Below are 24,027 nucleotides of genomic sequence, written 5' to 3'. Positions count from 1 at the left end.
ACAGCAGCGAGGGACTAAGGGGAGAAGAAGCGAACCTACCTAACAGGTGGTAGTTTGGGCTTCTTAGGCTACTGGACACCATTAGCTCCAGAGGGATCGACCGCAGGACCCGACCTTGGTGTTCGTTCCCGGAGCCGCGCCGCCGGCCCCCTTACAGAGCCAGAAGCAAGAAGTGTTCCGGAAAATCGGCGGCAGAAGACTTCTGTCTTCAACAAGGTAGCGCACAGCACTGCAGCTGTGCGCCATTGCTCCTCATGCACACCTCACACTCCGGTCACTGATGGGTGCAGGGTGCTGGGGGGGGGGGGGGCGCCCTGAGGGCAATATAAGACACCTTGGCTGGCAAATCATCACAATATATAGTCCCAGGGCTATATATGTGATAAATTACCCCTGCCAGAATCCATAAAAAAGCGGGAGAAAAGTCCGCCGAAAAAGGGGCGGGGCTATCTCCCTCAGCACACTGGCGCCATTTTTTCTTCAAAGTGCAGCTTGAAGACAGCTCCCCAGGCTCTCCCCTGTAGTTTTCAGGCTCAAAGGGTTAAAAAGAGAGGGGGGGCACTGAATTTAGGCGCAATATATGTATACAAGCAGCTATTGGGGGAAAAATCACTCAGTTATAGTGTTAATCCCTGCATTATATAGCGCTCTGGTGTGTGCTGGCATACTCTCTCTCTGTCTCCCCAAAGGACTTTGTGGGGTCCTGTCCTCAGTCAGAGCATTCCCTGTGTGTGCGCGGTGTGTCGGTACGGCTGTGTCGACATGTTGGATGAGGAAGGTTACGTGGAGGCGGAGCAGGGGCCGATAAATGGGATGTCGCCCCCTGTGGGGCCGACACCAGAGTGGATGGATAGGTGGAAGGTATTAACCGACAATGTCAACTCCTTACATAAAAGTCTGGATGACGTAACAGCTGTGGGACAGCTGGCTTCTCAGCCCGCGCCTGCCCAGGCGTCTCAAAGGCCATCAGGGGCTCAAAAAAACGCCCGTTACCTCAGATGGCAGACACAGATGTCGACACGGAGTCTGACTCCAGTGTCGACGAGGTTGAGATATATACACAATCCACTAGGAACATCCGTTACATGATCTCGGCAATGAAAAATGTGTTACACATTTCTGACATGAACCCAAGTACCACATAAAAGGGGTTTTATTTTTGGGGAGAAAAAGCAGCCAGTGTTTTGTTCCCCCATCAGATGAGTGAATGAAGTGTGTAAAGAAGCGTGGGTTCCCCCGATAAGAAACTGGTAATTTCTAAAAAGTTACTGATGGCGTACCCTTTCCCGCCAGAGGATAGGTCACGTTGGGAGATATCCCCTAGGGTGGATAAGGCGCTCACACGTTTGTCAAAAAAGGTGGCACTGCCGTCTTAGGATACGGCCACCTTGAAGGAGCCTGCTGATAAAAAGCAGGAGGCTATCCTGAAGTCTGTATATAAACATTCAGGTTCTATACTGAGACCTGCAATTGCCTCAGCATAAATAGTGCTGCTGCAGCGTGGTCTGATACCCTGTCAGATAATATTAATACCCTAGACAGGGATAATATTTTGCTAACATAGAGCATATTAAAGACGTCGTCTTATATATGAAGGATGCACAGAGGGATATTTGCCGGCTGGCATCCAGAATTAATGCAATGTCCATTCTGCCAGGAGGGTATTAGAAACTTGGCAGTGGACAGGTGATGCTGCCTTTAAAAGGCACATGGAGATTCTGCCTTATAAGGGTGAAGAATTGTTTGGGGATGGTCTCTGGAACCTCGTATCCACAGCAACAGCTGGGAAGAAAATATTTTACCTCAGGTTTTCTCACAGCCTAAGAAAGCACCGTATTTTCAGGTACAGTCCTTTCGGCTTCAGAAAAGCAAGCAGGTCAAAGGCGCTTCCTTTCTGCACAGAGACAAGGGAAGAAGGAAAAAGCTGCACCAGACAGCCAGTCCCAGGATCAAAAATATTCCCCCGCTTCCTCTGAGTCCACCGCATGACGCTGGGGCTCCACAGGTGGAGACAGGTGCGGTGGGGGCGCGTCTCGGGGACTTCAGGGACCAGTGGGCTTGCCCACAGGTGGATCCCTAGGTTCTGTAAATAGTATCACAGGGATACAGGCTGGAGTTCGAGGCGACTCCCCCTCGCCGTTACCTCACATCAGGCTTGCCTGCTGCCCACGGAGAAAGGTAGTACTGGCGGCAATTCACAAGCTGTACTTCCAGCAGGTGAAATCAAGGTACCCCTCCTTCAACAAGGCCGGTGTTACTATTCCAAAATGTTGTGGTACCGAAACCAGACGGTTCGGTGAGACCCATTCTAAAATTGAAATCCTTGAACACTTATATACGAAGGTTCAAGTTCAAAATGGAATCGCTCAGGGCGATTATTGCAAGCCTGGAGAATTTCATGGTATCACTGGACATCAAGGATGCCTACCTGCATGTCCCTATTTACCCTCTTCACCAGGAGTACCTCAGAATTGTACCTCTCAGTTGTCCACTCCGGGAATGAACACTGCTGACAGTGCTAACACATGATTTTCCGCCCATCGGAGAATCCTTGTGGCTTCTGCCATCGCCATCCTGCTTCTTGTGCCGCCCTGTCGGTTTACATGAGCGACCGCCGTGATGTTGTCTGACTGGATCAGCACCGGCCGGTGTTGAAGCAGGGGTTTTGCTTGACTTAGGGCATTGTAAATGGCCCTTAGTTCCAGAATATTTATGTGTAGGGAAGTCTCCTGACTCGACCATTGTCCTTGGAAGTTTCTTCCCTGAGTGACTGCCCCCCAACCTCGGAGGCTTGCATCCGTGGTCACCAGGACCCAGTCCTGTATACCGAATCTGCGGCCCTCGAGAAGATGAGCACTCTGCAGCCACCACAGCAGAGACACCCTGGCCCTCGGGGACAGGGTGATCAGCCGATGCATCTGAAGATGCGATCCGGACCACTTGTCTAACAGATCCCACTGAAAGATCCTTGCATGGAACCTGCCGAAGGGAATTGCTTCGTAAGAAGCTACCATCTTTCCCAGGACTCGCGTGCAGTGATGCACCGTCACCTGTTTTGGTTTCAGGAGGTCTCTGACCAGAGATGACAACTCCTTGGCCTTCTCCTCCGGGAGAAACACCTTCTTCTGTTCTGTGTCCAGAATCATACCCAAGAACAGCAGACGCGTCGTAGGAACCAGCTGCGACTTTGGGATATTCAGAATCCAGCCGTGCTGTTGCAGCACTTCCTGAGATAGTGCTACTCCGACCACCAACTGCTCCCTGGACCTCGCCTTTATAAGGAGATCGTCCAAGTACGGGATAATTATAACTCCCTTCTTTCGAAGGAGTATCATCATTTCGGCCATTACCTTGGTAAATACCCTCGGTGCCGTGGACAGACCAAACGGCAACGTCTGGAATTGGTAATGGCAGTCCTGTACCACAAATCGGAGGTACTCCTGGTGAGGTGGGTAAATGGGGACATGTAGGTAAGCATCCTTGATGCCCAGTGATACCATATAATCCCCCTCTTCCAGGCTTGCAATAACCGCCCTGAGCGATTCCATTTTGAACTTGAACTTCCTTATAGAAGTGTTCAAGGATTTCAAATTTAGAATGGGTCTCACCGAACCATCTGGTTTCGGTACCACAAACATTGTGGAATAGTAACCCCGTCCCTGTTGAAGGAGGACTTTGATTATCACCTGCTGGAGGTACAGCTTGTGAATTGCCGCCAGTACTACCTCCCTGTCTTTGGGAGTAGCTGGCAAGGCTGATTTGAGGTAACCGCGAGGGGGAGACGTCTCGAACTCCAGCTTGTATCCCTGAGATACCACTTGTAGAACCCAGAGATCCACCTGTGAGCGAACCCACTGGTCGCTGAAGTTCCGGAGACGGGCCCCCACCGCACCTGGCTCCACCTGTGGAGCCCCAGCGTCATGCGGTGGACTTAGTGGAAGCAGGGGAGGATTTTTGTTCCTGGGAACTGGCTGTCTGGTGCAGCTTTTTCCCTCTACCCCTGCCTCTGGGCAGAAAGGACGCACCTCTAACCCGCTTGCCTTTCTGAGGCCGAAAGGACTGTACTTGATAATACGGTGCTTTCTTAGGCTGTGAGGGAACCTGAGGTAAAAAAGTCGACTTTCCAGCTGTTGCTGTGGATACGAGGTCCGAGAGACCGTCCCCAAACAATTCCTCACCCTTATAAGGCAAAATTTCCATGTGCCTTTTAGAATCAGCATCACCTGTCCACTGCAGAGTCCATAATACTCTCCTGGCAGAAATGGACATTGCATTAATTCTAGATGCCAGCCGGCAAATGTCCCTCTGTGCATCCCTCATATATAAGACTACGTCTTTAATATGCTCTATGGTTAGCAAAATAGTGTCCCTGTCAAGGGAATCAATGTTATCAGACAGGGAATCAGACCACGCTGCTGCAGCACTACACATCCATGCTGAAGCAATAGCAGGTCTCAGTATAGTACCTGAGTGTGTATACACAGACATCAGGATAGCCTCCTGCTTTCTATCTGCAGGCTCCTTTAAGGCGGCCGTATCCTGAGAAGGCAGTGCCACCTTTTTTGATAAGCGTGTGAGCGCCTTGTCCACCTTAGGGGATGTCTCCCAGCGTAACCTATCCGTTGGCAGGAAAGGGTATGCCATTAGTAACCGCTTAGAGATCACTAGTTTCTTATCTGGGGAACCCCACGCTTCTTTACACAATTCATTTAACTCATCAGATGGGGGAAAAGTCACTGGCTGCTTTTTCTCCCCAAACATAATATCCTTTTTTGTGGTAACCGTGTTAATGTCAGAAATGTGCAACACATTTTTCATTGCCGTAATCATGCATCGAATGGCCCTAGCGGATTGTACATTTGTCTCATCCTCGTCGACACTGGAGTCAGACTCTGTGTCGACATCTGTGTCTGCCATCTGAGGTAGCGGGCGTTTTTGAGCCCGATGGCCTCTGAGATGCCTGGGCAGGCGCGGGCTGAGATGCCGGCTGTCATAAAGCTGCGTCATCGAACCTTTTATGCAAGGAGTTGACACTGTCGGTTAATACCTTCCACATATCCATCCACTCTGGTGTCGGCCCCGCAGGGGGCGACATCACACTTATCGGCACCTGCTCCGCCTCCACGTAAGCGTCCTCATCAAACATGTCGACACAGCCGTACCGACACACCACACAGACACACAGGGAATGCTCTGACTGAGGACAGGACCCCACAAAGTCCTTTGGGGAGACAGAGAGAGTATGCCAGCACACACCAGAGCGCTATATAACATTTAGATTAGATTAGATTTACACTATACACAAAGTGAATTTTCCCCCAATAGCTGCTTATATCACAATTTGCGCCTAAACTTATGTGCCCCCCCTCTCTTTTTTACCCTTTCTGTAGTGTATACTGCAGGGGAGAGCCTGGGGAGCGTCCTTCCAGCTCAGCTGTGAAGAGAAAATGGCGCTGGCTGTGCTGAGGAAGATAGCCCCGCCCCTGCAGCGGCGGGCTTCTCCCGCTTTTTTAATGATAATTAAGGCGGGGGATTAGGCACATGTACAGTTTAGAACTGTATTATGTGCATTTTGCCACCTAAGGTATACTAATTGCAGCCCAGGGCGCCCCCCCCCCCCCAGCGCCCTACACCCACCAGTGACCGGAGCGTGTGGTGTGCTGTGGGAGCAATGGCGCACAGCTGCAGTGCTGTGCGCTACCTTATTGAAGACCGGAGTCTTCAGCCGCCGATTTTCTCCGGAATCTTCCGTCTTCTGGCTCTGCAAGGGGGACGGCGGCGCGGCTCCGGGAACGGACGATCGAGGTCGGGCCCTGTGTTCGATCCCTCTGGAGCTAATGGTGTCCAGTAGCCTTAGAAGCACAAGCTAGCTGCAAGCAGGTAGGTTTGCTTCTTTCCCCTAAGTCCCACGTAGCAGTGAGTCTGTTGCCAGTTAGATCTCACTGAAAATAAAAAACCTAACAAATACTTTCTTTATAGTGAACTCAGGAGAGCCCACTAAGTGCATCCAGCTCTGGCCGGGCACAGATTCTAACTGAGGTCTGGAGGAGGGGCATAGAGGGAGGAGCCAGTGCACACCAGATGTAGTACCTAATCTTTCTTTAAAGAGTGCCCAGTCTACTGCGGAGCCCGTCTATTCCCCATGGTCCTTACGGAGTTCCCAGCATCCACTAGGACGTCAGAGAAATATATATATATATATATATATATACACACACACACACAGATGGGTCCACCGTCATCTTGGCTGTTTCTGCGCCTAGACGGTGGTTTAGTCCCGCCTAGGCGATAGCTTAGGTTGCCGAGTTTAATCACAGACAGGCGCGTTGAGGCACGACTAGATACTTAGCATGCAATACACTTCTCCACCACTGGGTGGCTAATACTCCACTAATCCAGTACTTTAGTTCGAATAGCGGCGGATTGATCTACAGTACAAGCTCTGGCAAATGGTACACATACTGTACACACAGATGGTGACCAATGGTCAGACGGAGAGAGTAAAAATAAATAAAAAAATAGTTTATACAGATGCAAATGAACGTGTTAAAATACTTGTGTATGTAGACGCAACTAATGTGTGAAAGGAATAATTTAGCTCATTGACTTTAAAGTATGTACAGTGCACAAAATGAGCGTCCGAGTCCCCTAACGGCATAAACGAACACCAATGGTAAGGAATCGCTGCTTGCATTACTTTTACACATGAACTTGTGTATCTTACATGTAGCGACGTGGGCTAGAGGCGAAGGCTCCCGCCACCCACGCTGAGAGTCCCGGGTTCGAGTGCCAATCTATATATTTTTTTTCCCCTGGCATTCACTTTATTATTATTTTTTTCTGTGTAATCCATTGTAATACATTCAATGGTAGGGTGCACACAGGTTTCACATAAATCAGGGTAAATCTGCAAGAGCGACTCATTCCGCTATCTAAAATACACAATGAGCACACGTAGACATACCAATAAATATAAATTAGTGTATTCTGATGCAACTAACTGTTCGAGCAACACAGTACTGTAGATCATCGGTGATAGAGAATCTATGTTGTACTTTATGAGAAGGGATCACTGCTACTGTACCATTTACACACCTACAGTATCAATGCGCTTGCAGTTCTCTATGTGATTTTCATATACAGTATACTGTAGTATTGTGTTGCACATTTATGGTAATCTGACCTCCCTCCCTGTCTACTGTATGAACTGTGTAGGTTGGCAGGAGGAAGGGGGATGGAGGTAGGGGGAGGTGGTGGAAAATACCGTGGTTTGAAATATGAGCGCCCGAGTCCCCTAACGGCATAAACAAACAACAATAGGAAGGAATCGCTGCTTGCATTACTTTTACAAATTAACTTGTGTATCTTCCATGCAGTGACGTGGGCTAGCGGTGAAGGCTCCCGCCTCCCACGCTGAGAGTCCCGGGTTCGATTCCCAAAGTGTCAATCTATATATATTTTTCCCCTGACATTCACTTTATTAAAAAAAAATGTCTTTGTAATCCATTGTAATACATTCAATGGAAGGGTGCACACAGGTTTCACATAAATCATGGTAAATCTGCAGGCGTGTGTTTAATAACTTTGTACTCTCACGCTGTGTGTCTTGTTTTTATTTGGGTATGTCTTTTGTTGTAGAACTACAGGTACCAGCAGGCCCGTTATTTCCCTGCATGCTGGTACTTGTGGTTCTCCAAGTACCAGCAAGTAAAGGAGGCTTGCTGGGACTTGTAGTTCTAAAACAAAAGACAATGGGGGTTATTTCGATCTGATCGCACGCTACTGATTTTCGTTGTGCTGCGATCAGGTCTCTACTGCGCATGCATATGCACCACAATGCGCACGTGCATTATACGGGTACAATGCGGATCGTTGCTGAGCTATGGATTTAACGAAGAATCCATATGCACAGCCGATCGCAAGAAGATTGACAGAAAGAGGGCGTTTATGGGTGTCAACTGACCGTTTTCTGGGAGTGGTAGGGAAAACCCAGGCTTGTCCAGGCGTTTGGAGGGCGGGTGTGTGACGTCAATTCCGGCACCAAAAAGATTGAAGTGCTCGCAAGGGCCGAGTAAGTCCAGACCTACTCTGAAACTGCACAAAATTTTTTTGCAGAGCTCGGCTGCACAGGCGTTCCACACTTGCAAAGCAAAAATACACTCCCCGGTGGGCGGCGACTATACGTTTACACGGCTGCTAAAAACTGCTAGCGTGCTATCAACTCGGAACGAGGGCCAACATTTTTTTTTTTTTACACACAAACAGGCTATCAGCCCCCCCTTCCACCGCCCAGAGATGGGGGGGGGGGGGGGGCAGACAGCCTCGGGCTTCACCCCTGGCCCTTGGGTGCCTGGAGGGGGGATCCCTTGATTTAAGGGATCCCCACTCCTCCAGGGTACCCCGGCCAGGGGTGACTAGTTGGGGGGGTAATGCCACGGCCACAGGGATCAGTATAAAAGTGTCCCCCAACGGTGGCATTATCTCTCTGGCTAGTGGAGCACGGTGTTGGTTTTAAAAATACAGGGGACCCCTACGTCTTTTGTCCCCCTTATTTTTGGAACCAGGGCCGGCTCAAGAGCCCGAGGCTGGTTATGCTTAGGAGGGGGGACCCCACGCAATTCCCCCCCCCCCATATTTTACTATTTCTATACTGTACACAATGAAGCCCTGCACGGATCACACTGATCCGGCCGGTCTTCACTGTGTGAAGTCCGGCACTGTTTTACTGTTCTCTCCTGTAAAACACTGCTGGCAATACAAATTACTTAAACATCGGTGGACTCGAATTTACATAACATGGTATGTACACATATATCAGGAACACCCCGATTGTTGGACAAATCATTACGTGTGTATGCACATTTAGGCAGCTTTATTTTTACACTGCAATTTAGATTTCAGTTTGAACACAACCCACCCAAATCTGAATCTCTCAGCAAGTCACATCTGCCCCACCTGCAGTGCAACATGAATTTGCCCAGTTGCTTGCTTTTTTGCTCTACTTGCAAACATGAATAAGGCCAGGAGTTCTGTCTTACATGAATGGACTAGTCCTTTTGGACTAGGACTATAAAAAGATCCCATTCTGTGTTTTATTGTAACTTCTATAGTTGAATCCCCTCAGGGACAGTAACTAAATCTACAGCAATGCATCAGTCAACAATTTATATACAACTAACGGGTGGTCTTCAGTATGCCGAATGTCGGTATCCCGGCGCACAGTATACCGGCGCCAGAATCCCGACACCCGGCATACCGACAGCTATTCTCCCTCGTGGGGGTCCACGACCCCACCGTGCCCGCAGAGTGGCGAGCGCAGCGAGCCCGCAAGGGGCTCCTTTGCGCTCACCACGCTGTCGGTATGCCGGCGGTCGGGCTCCCGGCGCCGGTATGCTGGTCGCCGGGAGCCCGAGCGCCGGCATACCGTACTACACCCCAACTAACAGCACTGTAAACCAAATGCAGACCTGTTAAGGCCAGTACACACGGGGAGATGTGTGCTGAGTGATCTAGCACAGAACGCTCAGCACACATCTCTCCCCCGCACACCACACAGCGCGATGTGTGTTGAGCGAGGAGGGGGGGCGCTCATTTCACCCAGCAGTGAAATGAGCGATGTGCTAGACTGTGCCTGCATGCTGTGGGGCATACACACGGAGAGATCCGTGCTTAATTTCTGCTTAGAATTTAAGCACGGATCTCTCCGTGTGTACCCCCCTTTAGTATTATTAGCAAACCCCTTCAGCAAACCTATAAATGTTAGTTGACCAACAGATAATCACATTGGTTAGTGTTGGACAACTAACATCTATACATCAATGTTGATTGGTAACAATAATAACAGCTCCACATTTGGATCCAACGTTGTAAATTGTGGATAAGTTACTCAATAATTTGCAACAGAATTAGCCTTACTTATTGGTTTACTTTTTATACTATGTTTATCATCTACAGCAGGGGTGGTCAACCAGTCATAGGCAAAGAGCCAAAAAAGATCTGTAGTGAAGGGCAAGAGCCACTATCATACACGCGCAAAAATGGGTGTGTGGCCTAGTTGTCACAAAGTCACACCCCATTCTTGTGCGCACACCTTTCGGTATGACGTTTGTAGGAGCATGACCTTCTGTCATAACCCCGTTTTTAGTCATGTTGTACAGTGTCACATACATATAATGCCCCAGTACAGTGCCACATACATATAAAAACGCCCAAAAATGGGTGCCTCCACAGTGCCAGATACACATATGTCCCCACAGTGCCAGATATATATACCCCCAGTGCTAGATACACATGCCCCCACAGTGCCAGATACACATGCCCCCACAGTGCCAGATACACATATGCCCCACAGTGCCAGATACATATATGCCCCACAGTGCCAGATACATATATGACCCACAGTGCCAGATACACATGCCCCCACAGTGCCAGATACACATATGCCCCACAGTGCCAGATACATATATGCCCCACAGTGCCAGATACATATATGACCCACAGTGCCAGATACACATGTCCACACAGTGCCAGATACACATGCCCCAACAGTGCCAGATACACATATGCCCCACAGTGCCAGATACACATATGCCCCACAGTGCCAGATACACATGTCCCCACAGTGCCAGATACATATATGCCCCACAGTGCCAGATTACATATATGCCCAACAGTGCCAGATATGCCCCCAGTGCCAGATACATAAATGCGCCCAGTGCCAGATACTGATATGCCCCCAGTGCCAGATATACGTATCCCCACAGTGCTAGATATGCCCCCAGTGCCAGATACACATGCCCATCCCAGTGCCAGATACATATATGCCCCCAGTGCCAGACACATATTTGCCCCCTAGTGGCAGATACACATGTCCCTACAGTGCCAGATATGCCCCCAGTGCCAGATACACATGTCCTCACAGTGCCAGATATGCCCCAAGTGCCAGATACATATATGCCCCCAGTGCCAGACACACGTCCCCACAGTGCCAGATACACATGTCCCCACAGTGCCAGATATGCCTCCAGTGCCAGATACAGATATGCCCCTAGTGCCAGATACACATGTCCCCACAGTGCCAGATATGCCCCCAGTGCCAGATACACATCCCCAGTGCCAGATACATATATGCCCCTAGTGCCAGATATACCCCGTACCAGATATGCCCGCAGTGCCAGATACACATGTCCCTACAGTGCCAGATATGCCCCCAGTGCCAGATACACGTCGCCAGTGCCAGATACATAAATGCCCCCAGTGCCAGATACAGATATGCCCCCAGTTCCAGATATGCCCTCAGTGCCAGATACAGATATGCCCCCCAGTGCCAGATACACATTTCCCCACAGTGCCAGATATGCCCCCAGTGCCAGGTATACATGTACCCATAGTATGCCCCCAGTGCCAGGTATACATGTACCCATAGTGGCAGATATGCCCCCAGTGCCAGATACAGATATACCCCCAGTGCCAGATACAGATATGCCCCCAGTGCCAGATACACATGTCCACACAGTGCCAGATACACATGTCCCCACAGTGCCAGATATACCCCCAATGCCAGATACACATGTCCCTACAGTGCCAGATATGCCCCCAGTGCCAGATACACGTCCCCAGTGCCAGATACATATATGCCCCCAGTGCCAGATACACATGTCCCTACAGTGCCAGATATGCCCCCAGTGCTAGAAACACGTCCCCAGTGCCAGATACATATATGCCCCCAGTGCAAGATACAGATATGCCCCCAGTGCAAGATATGCCCCCAGTGGCAGATACAGATATGCCCCCAGTGCCAGATATGCCCTCAGTGCCTGATAGGGGTGGTCTTCAGTATGTCGGCGGTCGGGCTCCCGGCGCTCAGTATACCGGCGCCGGGAGCCCGACAGCCGGCATACCGACACTTATTCTCCCTCGTGGAGGTCCACGATCCCCCTTGAGGGAGAATAAAAGTAGCGTGGCGAGTGCAGCGAGCCCGCAAGGGGCTCATTTGCGCTCGCCACACTGTCGGTAAGCCGGCAGTCGGGCTCCCGGCGCCGGGAGCCCGGCCGCCGGCATATCATAGTGAACCCCCTGATAGATATGCCCTCAGTGCCAGATACAGATATGCCCCCCAGTGCCAGATACAGATATGCCCCCCAGTGCCAGATACACATGTCCCCACAGTGCCAGATACACATGTCCCCACAGTGCCAGATATGCCCCCAATGTCCCCATAGTGGCAGATATGCCCCCAGTGCCAGATACAGATATGTCTCCAGTGCCAGATACACATGTCCACACAGTGCCAGATACACATGTCCCCACAGTGCCAGATATGCCTCCAGTGCCAGATACAGATGTGCCCCCAGTGCCAGATACATATATGCCCCCAGTGCCAGATACAGATATGCCTCCAGTGCCAGATATGCCCCCAGTGCCAGATACACATGTCCCCCCAGTGCCAGATACACGTCCCCCCAGTGCCAGATATGCCCCCAGTGCCAGATACAGATATGCCTCCAGTGCCAGGTACACATGTCCCCACAGTGCCAGATACACATGTCCCCACAGTGCCAGATATGCCCCCAATGTCCCCATAGTGGCAGATATGCCCCCAGTGCCAGATACAGATATGTCTCCAGTGCCAGATACACATGTCCACACAGTGCCAGATACACATGTCCCCACAGTGCCAGATATGCCTCCAGTGCCAGATACAGATATGCCCCCAGTACCAGATACAGATATGCCTCCAGTGCCAGATATGCCCCCAGTGCCAGATACACATGTCCCCCCAGTGCCAGATACACATGTCCCCCCAGTGCCAGATACACATGTCCCCCCAGTGCCAGATACACATGTCCCCCCAGTGCCAGATACAGATATGCCTCCAGTGCCAGGTACACATGTCCCCACAGTGCCAGATATTGCCCCCAATGCCAAATACACATGTCCCCACAGTGCCAGATATGCCCCCAGTGCCAGATACAGATATGCCCCCAGTGCTAGATACAGATATGCCTCCAGTGCCAGGTACACATGTCCCAACAGTGCCAGATACACATGTCCCCACAGTGCCAGATATGCCCCCAATGTCCCCATAGTGGCAGATATGCCCCCAGTGCCAGATACAGATATGTCTCCAGTGCCAGATACACATGTCCACACAGTGCCAGATATGCCTCCAGTGCCAGATACAGATATGCCCCCAGTACCAGATACAGATATGCCTCCAGTGCCAGATATGCCCCCAGTGCCAGATACACATGTCCCCCCAGTGCCAGATACACATGTCCCCCCAGTGCCAGAAATGCCCCCAGTGCCAGATACAGATATGCCCCAAGTGCCAGATACAGATATGCCTCCAGTGCCAGATACACATGTCCCCACAGTGCCAGATATTGCTCCCAATGCCAAATACACATGTCCCCACAGTGCCAGATATGCCCCCAGTGCCAGATACAGATATGCCCCCAGTGCTAGATACAGATATGCCTCCAGTGCCAGGTACACATGTCCCCACAGTGCCAGATACACATGTCCCCACAGTGCCAGATATGCCCCCAATGTCCCCATAGTGGCAGATATGCCCCCAGTGCCAGATACAGATATGTCTCCAGTGCCAGATACACATGTCCACACAGTGCCAGATACACATGTCCCCACAGTGCCAGATATGCCTCCAGTGCCAGATACAGATATGCCCCCAGTACCAGATACAGATATGCCTCCAGTGCCAGGTACACATGTCCCCACAGTGCCAGATACACATGTCCCCACAGTGCCAGATATGCCCCCAATGTCCCCATAGTGCCAGATATGCCCCCAGTGCCAGATACAGATATGCCTCCAGTGCCAGGTACACATGTCCCCACAGTGCCAGATACACATGTCCCCACAGTGCCAGATATGCCCCCAATGTCCCCATAGTGGCAGATATGCCCCCAGTGCCAGATACAGATATGTCTCCAGTGCCAGATACACATGTCCACACAGTGCCAGATACACATGTCCCCACAGTGCCAGATATGCCTCCAGTGCCAGATACAGATATGCCCCCAGTACCAGATACAGATATGCCTCCAGTGCCAGATATGCCCCCTGTGCCAGATACACATGTCCCCCCAGTGCCAGATACACATGTCCCCCCAGTGCCAGATACACATGTCCCCCCAGTGCCAGATACAGATATGCCTCCAGTGCCAGGTACACATGTCCCCACAGTGCCAGATATTGCCCCCAATGCCAAATACACATGTCCCCACAGTGCCAGATATGCCCCCAGTGCCAGATACAGATATGCCCCCAGTGCTAGATACAGATATGCCTCCAGTGCCAGGTACACATGTCCCCACAGTGCCAGATATGCCCCCAATGTCCCCATAGTGGCAGATATGCCCCCAGTGCCAGATACAGATATGCCTCCAGTGCCAGATACACATGTCCACACAGTGCCAGATACACATGTCCCCCCAGTGCCAGAAATGCCCCCAGTGCCAGATACAGATATGCCCCAAGTGCCAGATACAGATATGCCTCCAGTGCCAGGTACACATGTCCCCACAGTGCCAGATATTGCCCCCAATGCCAAATACACATGTCCCCACAGTGCCAGATATGCCCCCAGTGCCAGATACAGATATGTCTCCAGTGCCAGATACACATGTCCACACAGTGCCAGATACACATGTCCCCACAGTGCCAGATATGCCTCCAGTGCCAGATACAGATATGCCCCCAGTACCAGATACAGATATGCCTCCAGTGCCAGGTACACATGTCCCCACAGTGCCAGATACACATGTCCCCACAGTGCCAAATATGCCCCCAATGTCCCCATAGTGCCAGATATGCCCCCAGTGCCAGATACAGATATGCCTCCAGTGCCAGGTACACATGTCCCCACAGTGCCAGATACACATGTCCCCACAGTGCCAGATATGCCCCCAATGTCCCCATAGTGGCAGATATGCCCCCAGTGCCAGATACAGATATGTCTCCAGTGCCAGATACACATGTCCACACAGTGCCAGATACACATGTCCCCACAGTGCCAGATATGCCTCCAGTGCCAGATACAGATATGCCCCCAGTACCAGATACAGATATGCCTCCAGTGCCAGATATGCCCCCTGTGCCAGATACATATGTCCCCCCAGTGCCAGATACACATGTCCCCCCAGTGCCAGATACACATGTCCCCCCAGTGCCAGATACAGATATGCCTCCAGTGCCAGGTACACGTCCCCACAGTGCCAGATATTGCCCCCAATGCCAAATACACATGTCCCCACAGTGCCAGATATGCCCCCAGTGCCAGATACAGATATGCCCCCAGTGCTAGATACAGATATGCCTCCAGTGCCAGGTACACATGTCCCAACAGTGCCAGATACACATGTCCCCACAGTGCCAGATATGCCCCCAATGTCCCCATAGTGGCAGATATGCCCCCAGTGCCAGATACAGATATGTCTCCAGTGCCAGATACACATGTCCACACAGTGCCAGATATGCCTCCAGTGCCAGATACAGATATGCCCCCAGTACCAGATACAGATATGCCTCCAGTGCCAGATATGCCCCCAGTGCCAGATACAGATATGCCCCCAGTACCAGATACAGATATGCCTCCAGTGCCAGATATGCCCCCAGTGCCAGATACACATGTCCCCCCAGTGCCAGATACACATGTCCCCCCAGTGCCAGATACACATGTCCCCCCAGTGCCAGAAATGCCCCCAGTGCCAGATACAGATATGCCCCAAGTGCCAGATACAGATATGCCTCCAGTGCCAGGTACACATGTCCCCACAGTGCCAGATATTGCCCCCAATGCCAAATACACATGTCCCCACAGTGCCAGATATGCCCCCAGTGCCAGATACAGATATGCCCCCGGTGCTAGATACAGATATGCCTCCAGTGCCAGGTACACATGTCCCCACAGTGCCAGATATGCCCCCAATGTCCCCATAGTGGCAGATATGCCCCCAGTGCCAGATACAGATATGCCTCCAGTGCCAGATACACATGTCCACACAGTGCCAGATACACATGTACCCACAGTGCCAGATATGCCACCAGTGCCAGATACAGATGTGCCCCCAGTGCCAGATACATATATGCCCCCAGTGCCAGATACAGAAATGTCTCCAGTGCCAGATATGCCCCCAGTGCCAGATACACATGTCCCCCCAGTGCCAGATACACGTCCCCCCAGTGCCAGATATGCCCCCAGTGCCAGATACAGATATGCCTCCAGTGCCAGGTACACATGTCCCCACAGTGCCAGATACACATGTCCCCACAGTGCCAGATATGCCCCCAATGTCCCCATAGTGGCAGATATGCCCCCAGTGCCAGATACAGATATGCCTCCAGTGCCAGATACACATGTCCACACAGTGCCAGATACACATGTCCCCACAGTGCCAGATATGCCTCCAGTGCCAGATACAGATATGCCCCCAGTGCCAGATACAGATATGCCTCCAGTGCCAGATATGCCCCCAGTGCCAGATACACATGTCCCCCCAGTGCCAGATACACATGTCCCCCCAGTGCCAGAAATGCCCCCAGTGCCAGATACAGATATGCCCCCAGTGCCAGATACAGATATGCCTCCAGTGCCAGGTACACATGTCCCCACAGTGCCAGATATTGCCCCCAATGCCAAATACACATGTCCCCACAGTGCCAGATATGCCCCCAGTGCCAGATACAGATATGCCCCCAGTGCTAGATACAGATATGCCTCCAGTGCCAGGTACACATGTCCCCACAGTGCCAGGTATGCCCCCAGTGCCAGATACACATGTCCCCGCAGTGTCAGATATGCCCCCAGTGCCAGATACACGTCCCCACAGTGCCAGATATGCCCCCAAAGCCAGATACACATGTCCCCACAGTGCCAGATATGCCTCCAGTGCCACATACAGATATGCCCCCAGTGCCAGATACAGATATGCCCCCCCGTGCCAGATATGCCCCAGTGCCAGTTACATATGTCCCCACAGTGCCAGGTAAACATGTCCCCACAGTGCCAGATATGCCCCCAGTGCCAGATACACATGTCCCCGCAGTGCCAGATATGCTCCCAGTGCCAGATACACATATCCCCTCAGTGCCCGATGTGCCCCCAGTGCCAGATACAGATATGACCCCAGTGCCAGATACAGATATGCCTCCAGTGCCAGATACACATGTCCCCACAGTGCCAGATATGCCCCCAAAGCCAGACACACGTCGCCACAGTGCCACATATGCCCCCAGTGCCAGATACAGCTATGCCCCCAGTGCCAGATACAGATATGCCCCCAGTGCGATACAGATATGCCCCCAGTGCCAGATACACATGTCCCCAGTGCCAGATACACATGTCCCCACAGTGCCAGATACACATGTCCCCACAGTGCCAGATACACATGTCCCCACAGTGCCAGATATGGCCCCCAGTGCCAGATATATATATATCTATGCCCCCAGTGCCAGAACCACAGGTCCCCACAGTGCCAGATATGCCCCCAGTGCCAGTTACACATGTCCCTACAGTGCCAGATATGCCCACAGTGCCAGATACAGATATGCTCCCAGTGCCAGATATGCCCCCAGTGCCAGATACACATGTTGAATCATGAGTGTAATTGATGGATTGTCTAATCATGTGTCAGTAATGATGCAATTAACTAAGGTATAAATACACTGCTAGTTGAGACCATAGGTCACCTTTGCAAAAGCAGCAGTGCCAGCTGCGAAACACGTCAGCTGTTTGGCACTTTGTCACCCACATCTACATCCATTGAAAAGATTGCCATCGCCTGGACCATCACAGGACCTACAGAAATCCATCTGGACTTTTCATACTATTCAGGACTGAACTTCCATATGAGCACTGCATGCATGGTGAGGACTTTCCTGTTTGAATACATACTCTGGAATTTATCCTCTAACGGGAGTAATGAGATCTTCATCCTGGAGACTGCGCTGTCAGTCTTAAGCAAATTAATTAACGTCCATGCTTTCAATCTTAAGGTCCTGTGGAATTAATAGGAACAGGCAGACTGTGGCAATTAAACATTGGTGGTGACTAGTAGAATTGTCATTCATGCAGTGGTATTATATGTACTGATATTACTTTTTATTATTGGATTTATTGGGTTTTTTGATAAGCGCTACCTTCACTTCTATATGTATGTGTGTATGTATTTTCCAGCATAACTCTGGCATGCCTGCAGCAATTTACACCAAACTGGTACACATATGACTTACAATCTGGGAACAAACACTGTGGGGGTAACACATCCCTAGGGGTGTGGCGGCAGCCTAGAATATTTCAGTAGATAGCATAACTCTGGAATTCCTGGAGCAATTTACACCAAACTGGAACACATATGGCTTACACTCTGGGAACAAACACTGTGCAGGTAAGACACCCTTAGCACCACTAGGGGTTGGACAGCAGCACAGAGTATATCAGGACATGCATGATATGTCAGTGATGATAGGGCTTTATGTGACAGTGGCGGGGACATGATGTGAGGAGGGGAATGAAGGTAGCAGGAATCCACATGCTGAGAGTTATATAGTGGGAGGAGCAGGGTCGGCAGCAGCACAGAGTATATTAGGAGATGCATGATATGTCAGGCAGGACAGGGCTGCATGTGACAAGGCAGTGACATGATGTCAGGAGGGGAATGGAGATAAAATGAAACCACACATTGAGAGTTATATAGTGGAAGAAGCATGGTCCCCCAGCAGCACAGAGTATATCAGGAGATTCATAACGGTGAATATAAGAAACTGAATAAATAAATCATTTCTCAGGGGCACTGACATGATGTAAGGAGGGGAATGGAGGCAGCAAGAAGCCACAGACTGAGAGTTGTATAGTGGGAAGAGCAGGGTGCCTTGGGGGACCAAAAAGGGGTCCGGCCACTACACAAAGTGTCTCAGGGAAGCAAGATATGCCTATATACTAGATCTCCAACCAACGTAAATTAACGAACAACTATAATTCTAATTTACCATCCTCATCCCGTAGCGAAGCACGGGTATTCAGCTAGTACAGTATATTGTCGATATAATAGAAATATATTTTGTAAAATTAAAAATAGCTGTATTGGTATCTTTGCAGCTTTTTGGTGAGCGATATAAATTCTATTCTCATTCACAGTTAAGATTAGAACACTTGTTCCTTCCTATTTACTTTTAATGTTTGTGCCTGTGTGTGTCACACCCTTTCTTTTTTTTTTTTTTTTTTTTTTTTTGGGGGGGGGGGTTATATATTTGGAATATCTGGGTTTTTCCCCCAATCAGATTCACAGTTGGTTTTTGTTCTTGTTTTTCCTTTTCTTTCTCTTTTATATATCATATTGACAAATTTCATCTGGAAGCCTCCACAGGGTACAGACAATCGATATTCCTATGAAAATATCTACGTAAATATGTATTAAATCAATAGTCCAATGGAAATGAATGAGTGAAAACTCTACTGTCATGTGAGAAAACACGTACAGCCTCTTTTAAATATGCTTTTACATATCAATAGCAATCAAGTGCCCACCAAATGGGCTGAAATGTAATGTTTGTGACAAATCTATATAATAAAATTGAGATCTGATAGAAACAATGTGATAAATTGGTGGAAGCAGCACGCAAGACCTAATGTGTGTGGCGCATGCCTTACGCCAGTAACTGACTGGGTAGTGGTGACAGCCACCAAAGGAGCGGTGTGAGGGCGGAGACCAGTGGCAGACAGCCAATGCAGACAACCCTCAATATGTCTTGGTGACAAAATGATACTCCAAAACATATCCCTCCTGCTGCCCCACCATGCTGTACAACTGATTTGCTTGTTGTAGTGTGCCATCACAACCAGTAGACTGCTTCTTGCACTCTCATAGGTGGATAGTTCCAGACTTCCACCAGTGTGTGGAGAACACCTGACAATTTGGTGTACGGCACTAGCTGCTCACCAACTCTGAACGCTATGAGTCGTGTGCCATCTATGACAACATATCCAGCACCTTGTGGTGGTAGCTGGTGGCCACGATGGAGACAGAGAATGCTTTTATTACAATGGAATGTTGGTAAATAATCCTCTTTCTGCCTCATAATCACTAGGCACTAATTGTGCAGTAAAGAAAAACTTAAACATTTAATAGTTTTTGTTTCCAGATATATGTGTTAAATGTGAGCAGCTATTTGTACTGTTGTTATGCTCTGCTAATTAGATTCCTGGCATACACTAAAAGGGAACATTTTTGGCACAACCTCCTGTATATATTTCAGTGTCTAATTTAACTATCTGGCATTAAATTGTGTTTAATGTGTGTAGATAAATAGCTTAAGAAATCTATCTAACAACTCAATCAGCGGGATGGAATGAAGTCCGACTTCGGCGGCCGTGCGGGATGCTGGCTGAACTCGGACATTTTTTTAAAAGGGTAATCATGTACGTCCAAGTTCGGCTGGCATCCCGCACGGGCGCCGAACTCAGCCTTGTACATGATTGTCCCTTTAAACAAAACATCCAAGTTCGGCCAGCATCCCCACACGGACTTCATTACATCCCGGCCAATGTTTAGAACAACCGTCATAGCATTTCCTTACATGTTGTGCCCTAGTCTAGTTTTCTCATGTTAAATAATTATCCATGAAACCAAAATATTGTAAAAAAAAAAAAAAGAACTAGCTCATTTCTGCTTTTGGTTCTCACCATTGGGATTGTGGGGCAGATGTATAAAGCCTGGAGAAGTGATAAAGCAGTGATAAGTGGAAGGTGATAATGCACCAGCCAATCACCTCCTGTCATTTTCAAACCCATAATGATTGGCTGGTGCGTTATCACCTTCCACTTATCACTGTTTTATCACTTCTCCAGGCTTAATACATCTTCCCCTGAGAAACAGAGGATTGATAGGCAGTATGGACGGTATAATGGTTAGCATCACTGCCTCACAGCACTGAGGTCATACGTTCAATTCCCACCATGGCACCAACTGTGTGGAGTTTGTATATTCTCCCTGTGCTTGCGGGGGTTTCCTCCGAGTACTCCGGTTTCCTCCCACAATCCAAAAATATACTTGTAGGCTAATTGGCTCCCCACAAAATTAACCCTAGCGTGAATGTGTGTGCGTGAACATGTGGTAGGGAATATAGATTGGAAGCGCCACTGGGGCAGGGACTGATGTAAATGGACAAGTATTATCTGTAAAGCGCTCCGGAATATGTGTGCGCTATATAAATAACTAAACTAAATAATAAGCAGGCATATAACAAGAATAAAGGGAATGTTGTGTAAAACAATACACAGATACCAAATATAACACAATGACAATGTATTGAAGACTTTCAGCACAAACAACAATAGTCAACACTATATCTATTAAAAGTTAATGTTGATTAACCCGTGCCTAATTAGTAATAGCATCACTGCAAGCCTGTAATAAAAATATAGCACAAAATCTGGGCTCAGCTGTTTGGAAATGACTGGGCAAGGCAATCTAACTGCAATAGTTTGAGTGTGTGCACAGTGTAGTATGTATATTGACACAATGTATGAGTATATTTGTTAACAAAAAGTCCAATGACTGACATAACTGGAGATTTGTTTTCTGTGAGCACTGTACAACCAGCAGGCACTGTCTGTATACAGTGTGTATAATGCAGCAAGCCATGACCGTCTATCTGTATACAGCGTGTATAATACAGCAAGCCATGACTATCTGTATACAGTGTGTATAATACAGCAAGCCATGACTGCTTTGTGTCAGTGACAGGCCACACCCCCACACTATCCTTTACTACAATAATCCATAGTAAACTGCACACATTGCATGGTGGCTAGTATTTCATTTTCATACATACGGTGCTTCATTTACATGTGCACTCAAGAAGGGGAACTGATTATACTGTACTCATGGATATAGTGATAATAATATTCCCATTGTTACTGATGCTGCCTGCCATTTCCAGCACTAAGCTGGTCATTCACTCACACTCAGGGACCTACCGAGAAGAGGGTGGAGTAGAAGGACAGGGAGAATTTGAGGCAGTAGTAGGTACGCAGGGTAGCTCTCCATTTGGGATCCCGGGCCATGTCTGCTGGTCACATAAAGACTCAGCGTGTGTGCTCCCCGGTCATTGTCTCTCTCATACATACACACAAAGCAGCGGCAGCAGCAGTCCCGGCACTTCCGCATGGGGAAAGGGAAAGTGCACACAGGGAGGGGACGCTGCTAGCCCTTCACCGCCCCTCACATCACCTGCAGCCGCCCCCAGCCATCTGCACATGCCGGCCGCCGGGGTGATACAATGTAAGAATGGGGCAACTGCCTAGTGCAACGTTCTACCTGTCTCACTGCGAGGTGACTGACCCCAAGCACAGCCGCCTCCTGCCGGGGTGTGCAGCAGGGTAACCTCCATGCCTCACACTGACACTTTCACCTATCTATGGAAATGTCAAAGGTGAAATGTCACAGACATAATTTATGATGCCATTCTATCTTAACCTCAAAGTGACGAGGAATATTTCACGCTTTATACACAAGAATAACATTTCATGTTTCCATGGTGTTTTGTTTTTCTGTGTGCCACATGATATACTTTTCTCCTTTTATTGTTTATTCCATGACTTTTTTTTTTTTGTCTTGCATTTTGGGGGCTTTGTAGGACTACTTTTTCCTTGCATAATAATATGATTTTATTTTATTTTTTAGAGAAAATTATGTAAAATATTTTTTTAAATGCAGATATTTCCAAGAGCCCTTCCATAGTTGCTCTCAGCTACGTTTTCCTTTCATCATGGTCAAAGACTCCGCTCATAGACCCAACACCTGTCTCTCACATTAATGACTCATCCCTCTTTCATTGGGCCTAATTCTGAGTTGATCGCAGCAGCAAATTTGTTAGCAGTTGGGCAAAACCATGGGGGTAATTCCAAGTTGATCGCAGCAGGAATTTTGTTAGCAGTTGGGCAAAACCATGTGCACTGCAGGGGAGGCAGATGTAACATGTGCAGAAAGAGTTAGATTTGGGTGGGTTATTTTGTTTCTGTGCAGGGTAAATACTGGCTGCTTTATTTTTACACTGCAAATTAGATTGCAGATTGAACACCCCACACCCAAATCTAACTCTCTCTGCACATGTTAAATCTGCCTCCCCTGCAGTGCACATGGTTTTGCCCAACTGCTAACAAAATTCCTGCTGCGTCATACTTGCCTACCTGACCCTCTCCATGAGGGAGAAAATGCTCTGTTCCTGGACTTTCCTGGTAATGTATGATTGCCATCACCTGTGGTGAGCTAGGTAATTGATAAGAAAGGTGTTTCACCACAGGTGATGGCAAACATACATTACCAGGAAAGTCCAGGAACAGCATTTTCTCCCTCATGGAGAGGGTCAGGTAGGCAAGTATGTGCTGCGATCAACTTGGAATTACCCCCTATATTTCATAAGAGTGTCAAACTTGAGTGGTTTGCTCATATATGTCATTCTCTGATATTTAGTGATACAGAATTAGCGCACTCACCCTTTGGGCTGTTTCACACCTGCCGCGTAGCGCCGCCCGGCAAAATACTGGCTGTCTTTTTGCTGTGGCCGTCCCGCAGAGACACATGAAGAGTAATGTGTCAGTTCACACGGCACGGCTGCCAGCTTGCAGCCGGAAATATCCACTGAAAGGTCCGGCTGCCGGGCCTTGGCCGTGCCGTCCTTGTAAGCAGTGATCCGTGTGTGTGAATGGGAACTTTCACACACAACGGGTTTTTTTCAAGCCAGTCCTGCTGCTGTACATGCGCACAGCATTAAAAACGCCTAAAGCTGTTGTGTGTGAAAGACCCTGCTGGATGGCAAAAAGCTGGACAAAGTTTGTCTGGCTTTTTGCCATCCGGTGAAAAACGGCGTGTGTAAAATAGCCCTTAGGGGCTAAACAAAGGCAGATAAACACCCACTGGCACTGACAAAGAATGAAAATCAAAGTCAGATACTGGGTGTAAAATATGCAACTGAATTGCAGGTGTTGTCAAAACGGAACAACTT

The 24,027-nt window shown here is 49.1% G+C and overlaps 1 protein-coding gene across 1 annotated transcript in view; it reads right to left on the bottom strand.

The window, feature by feature from the left end:
- LOC134936836 (tetraspanin-15-like) overlaps positions 1-22,326 on the bottom strand; it is a 535,165-nt gene extending 512,839 nt beyond the window's left edge. Inside the window, exon 1 of the mRNA XM_063932111.1 lies at positions 22,001-22,326. Within this exon, the coding sequence (XP_063788181.1) occupies positions 22,001-22,087 (87 nt within the window). The 5' untranslated portion in view covers positions 22,088-22,326. The remainder of the gene's footprint in view (positions 1-22,000) is intronic.
- Positions 22,327-24,027: the final 1,701 nt, after the last annotated feature.

Source organism: Pseudophryne corroboree, chromosome 6, assembly GCF_028390025.1.
Source record: "Pseudophryne corroboree isolate aPseCor3 chromosome 6, aPseCor3.hap2, whole genome shotgun sequence".
Lineage (NCBI taxonomy): Eukaryota > Metazoa > Chordata > Amphibia > Anura > Myobatrachidae > Pseudophryne > Pseudophryne corroboree.
The sequence above is the reverse complement of the archived record's forward strand: the minus strand, read 5'-3'. Positions and strand labels throughout refer to the sequence as shown.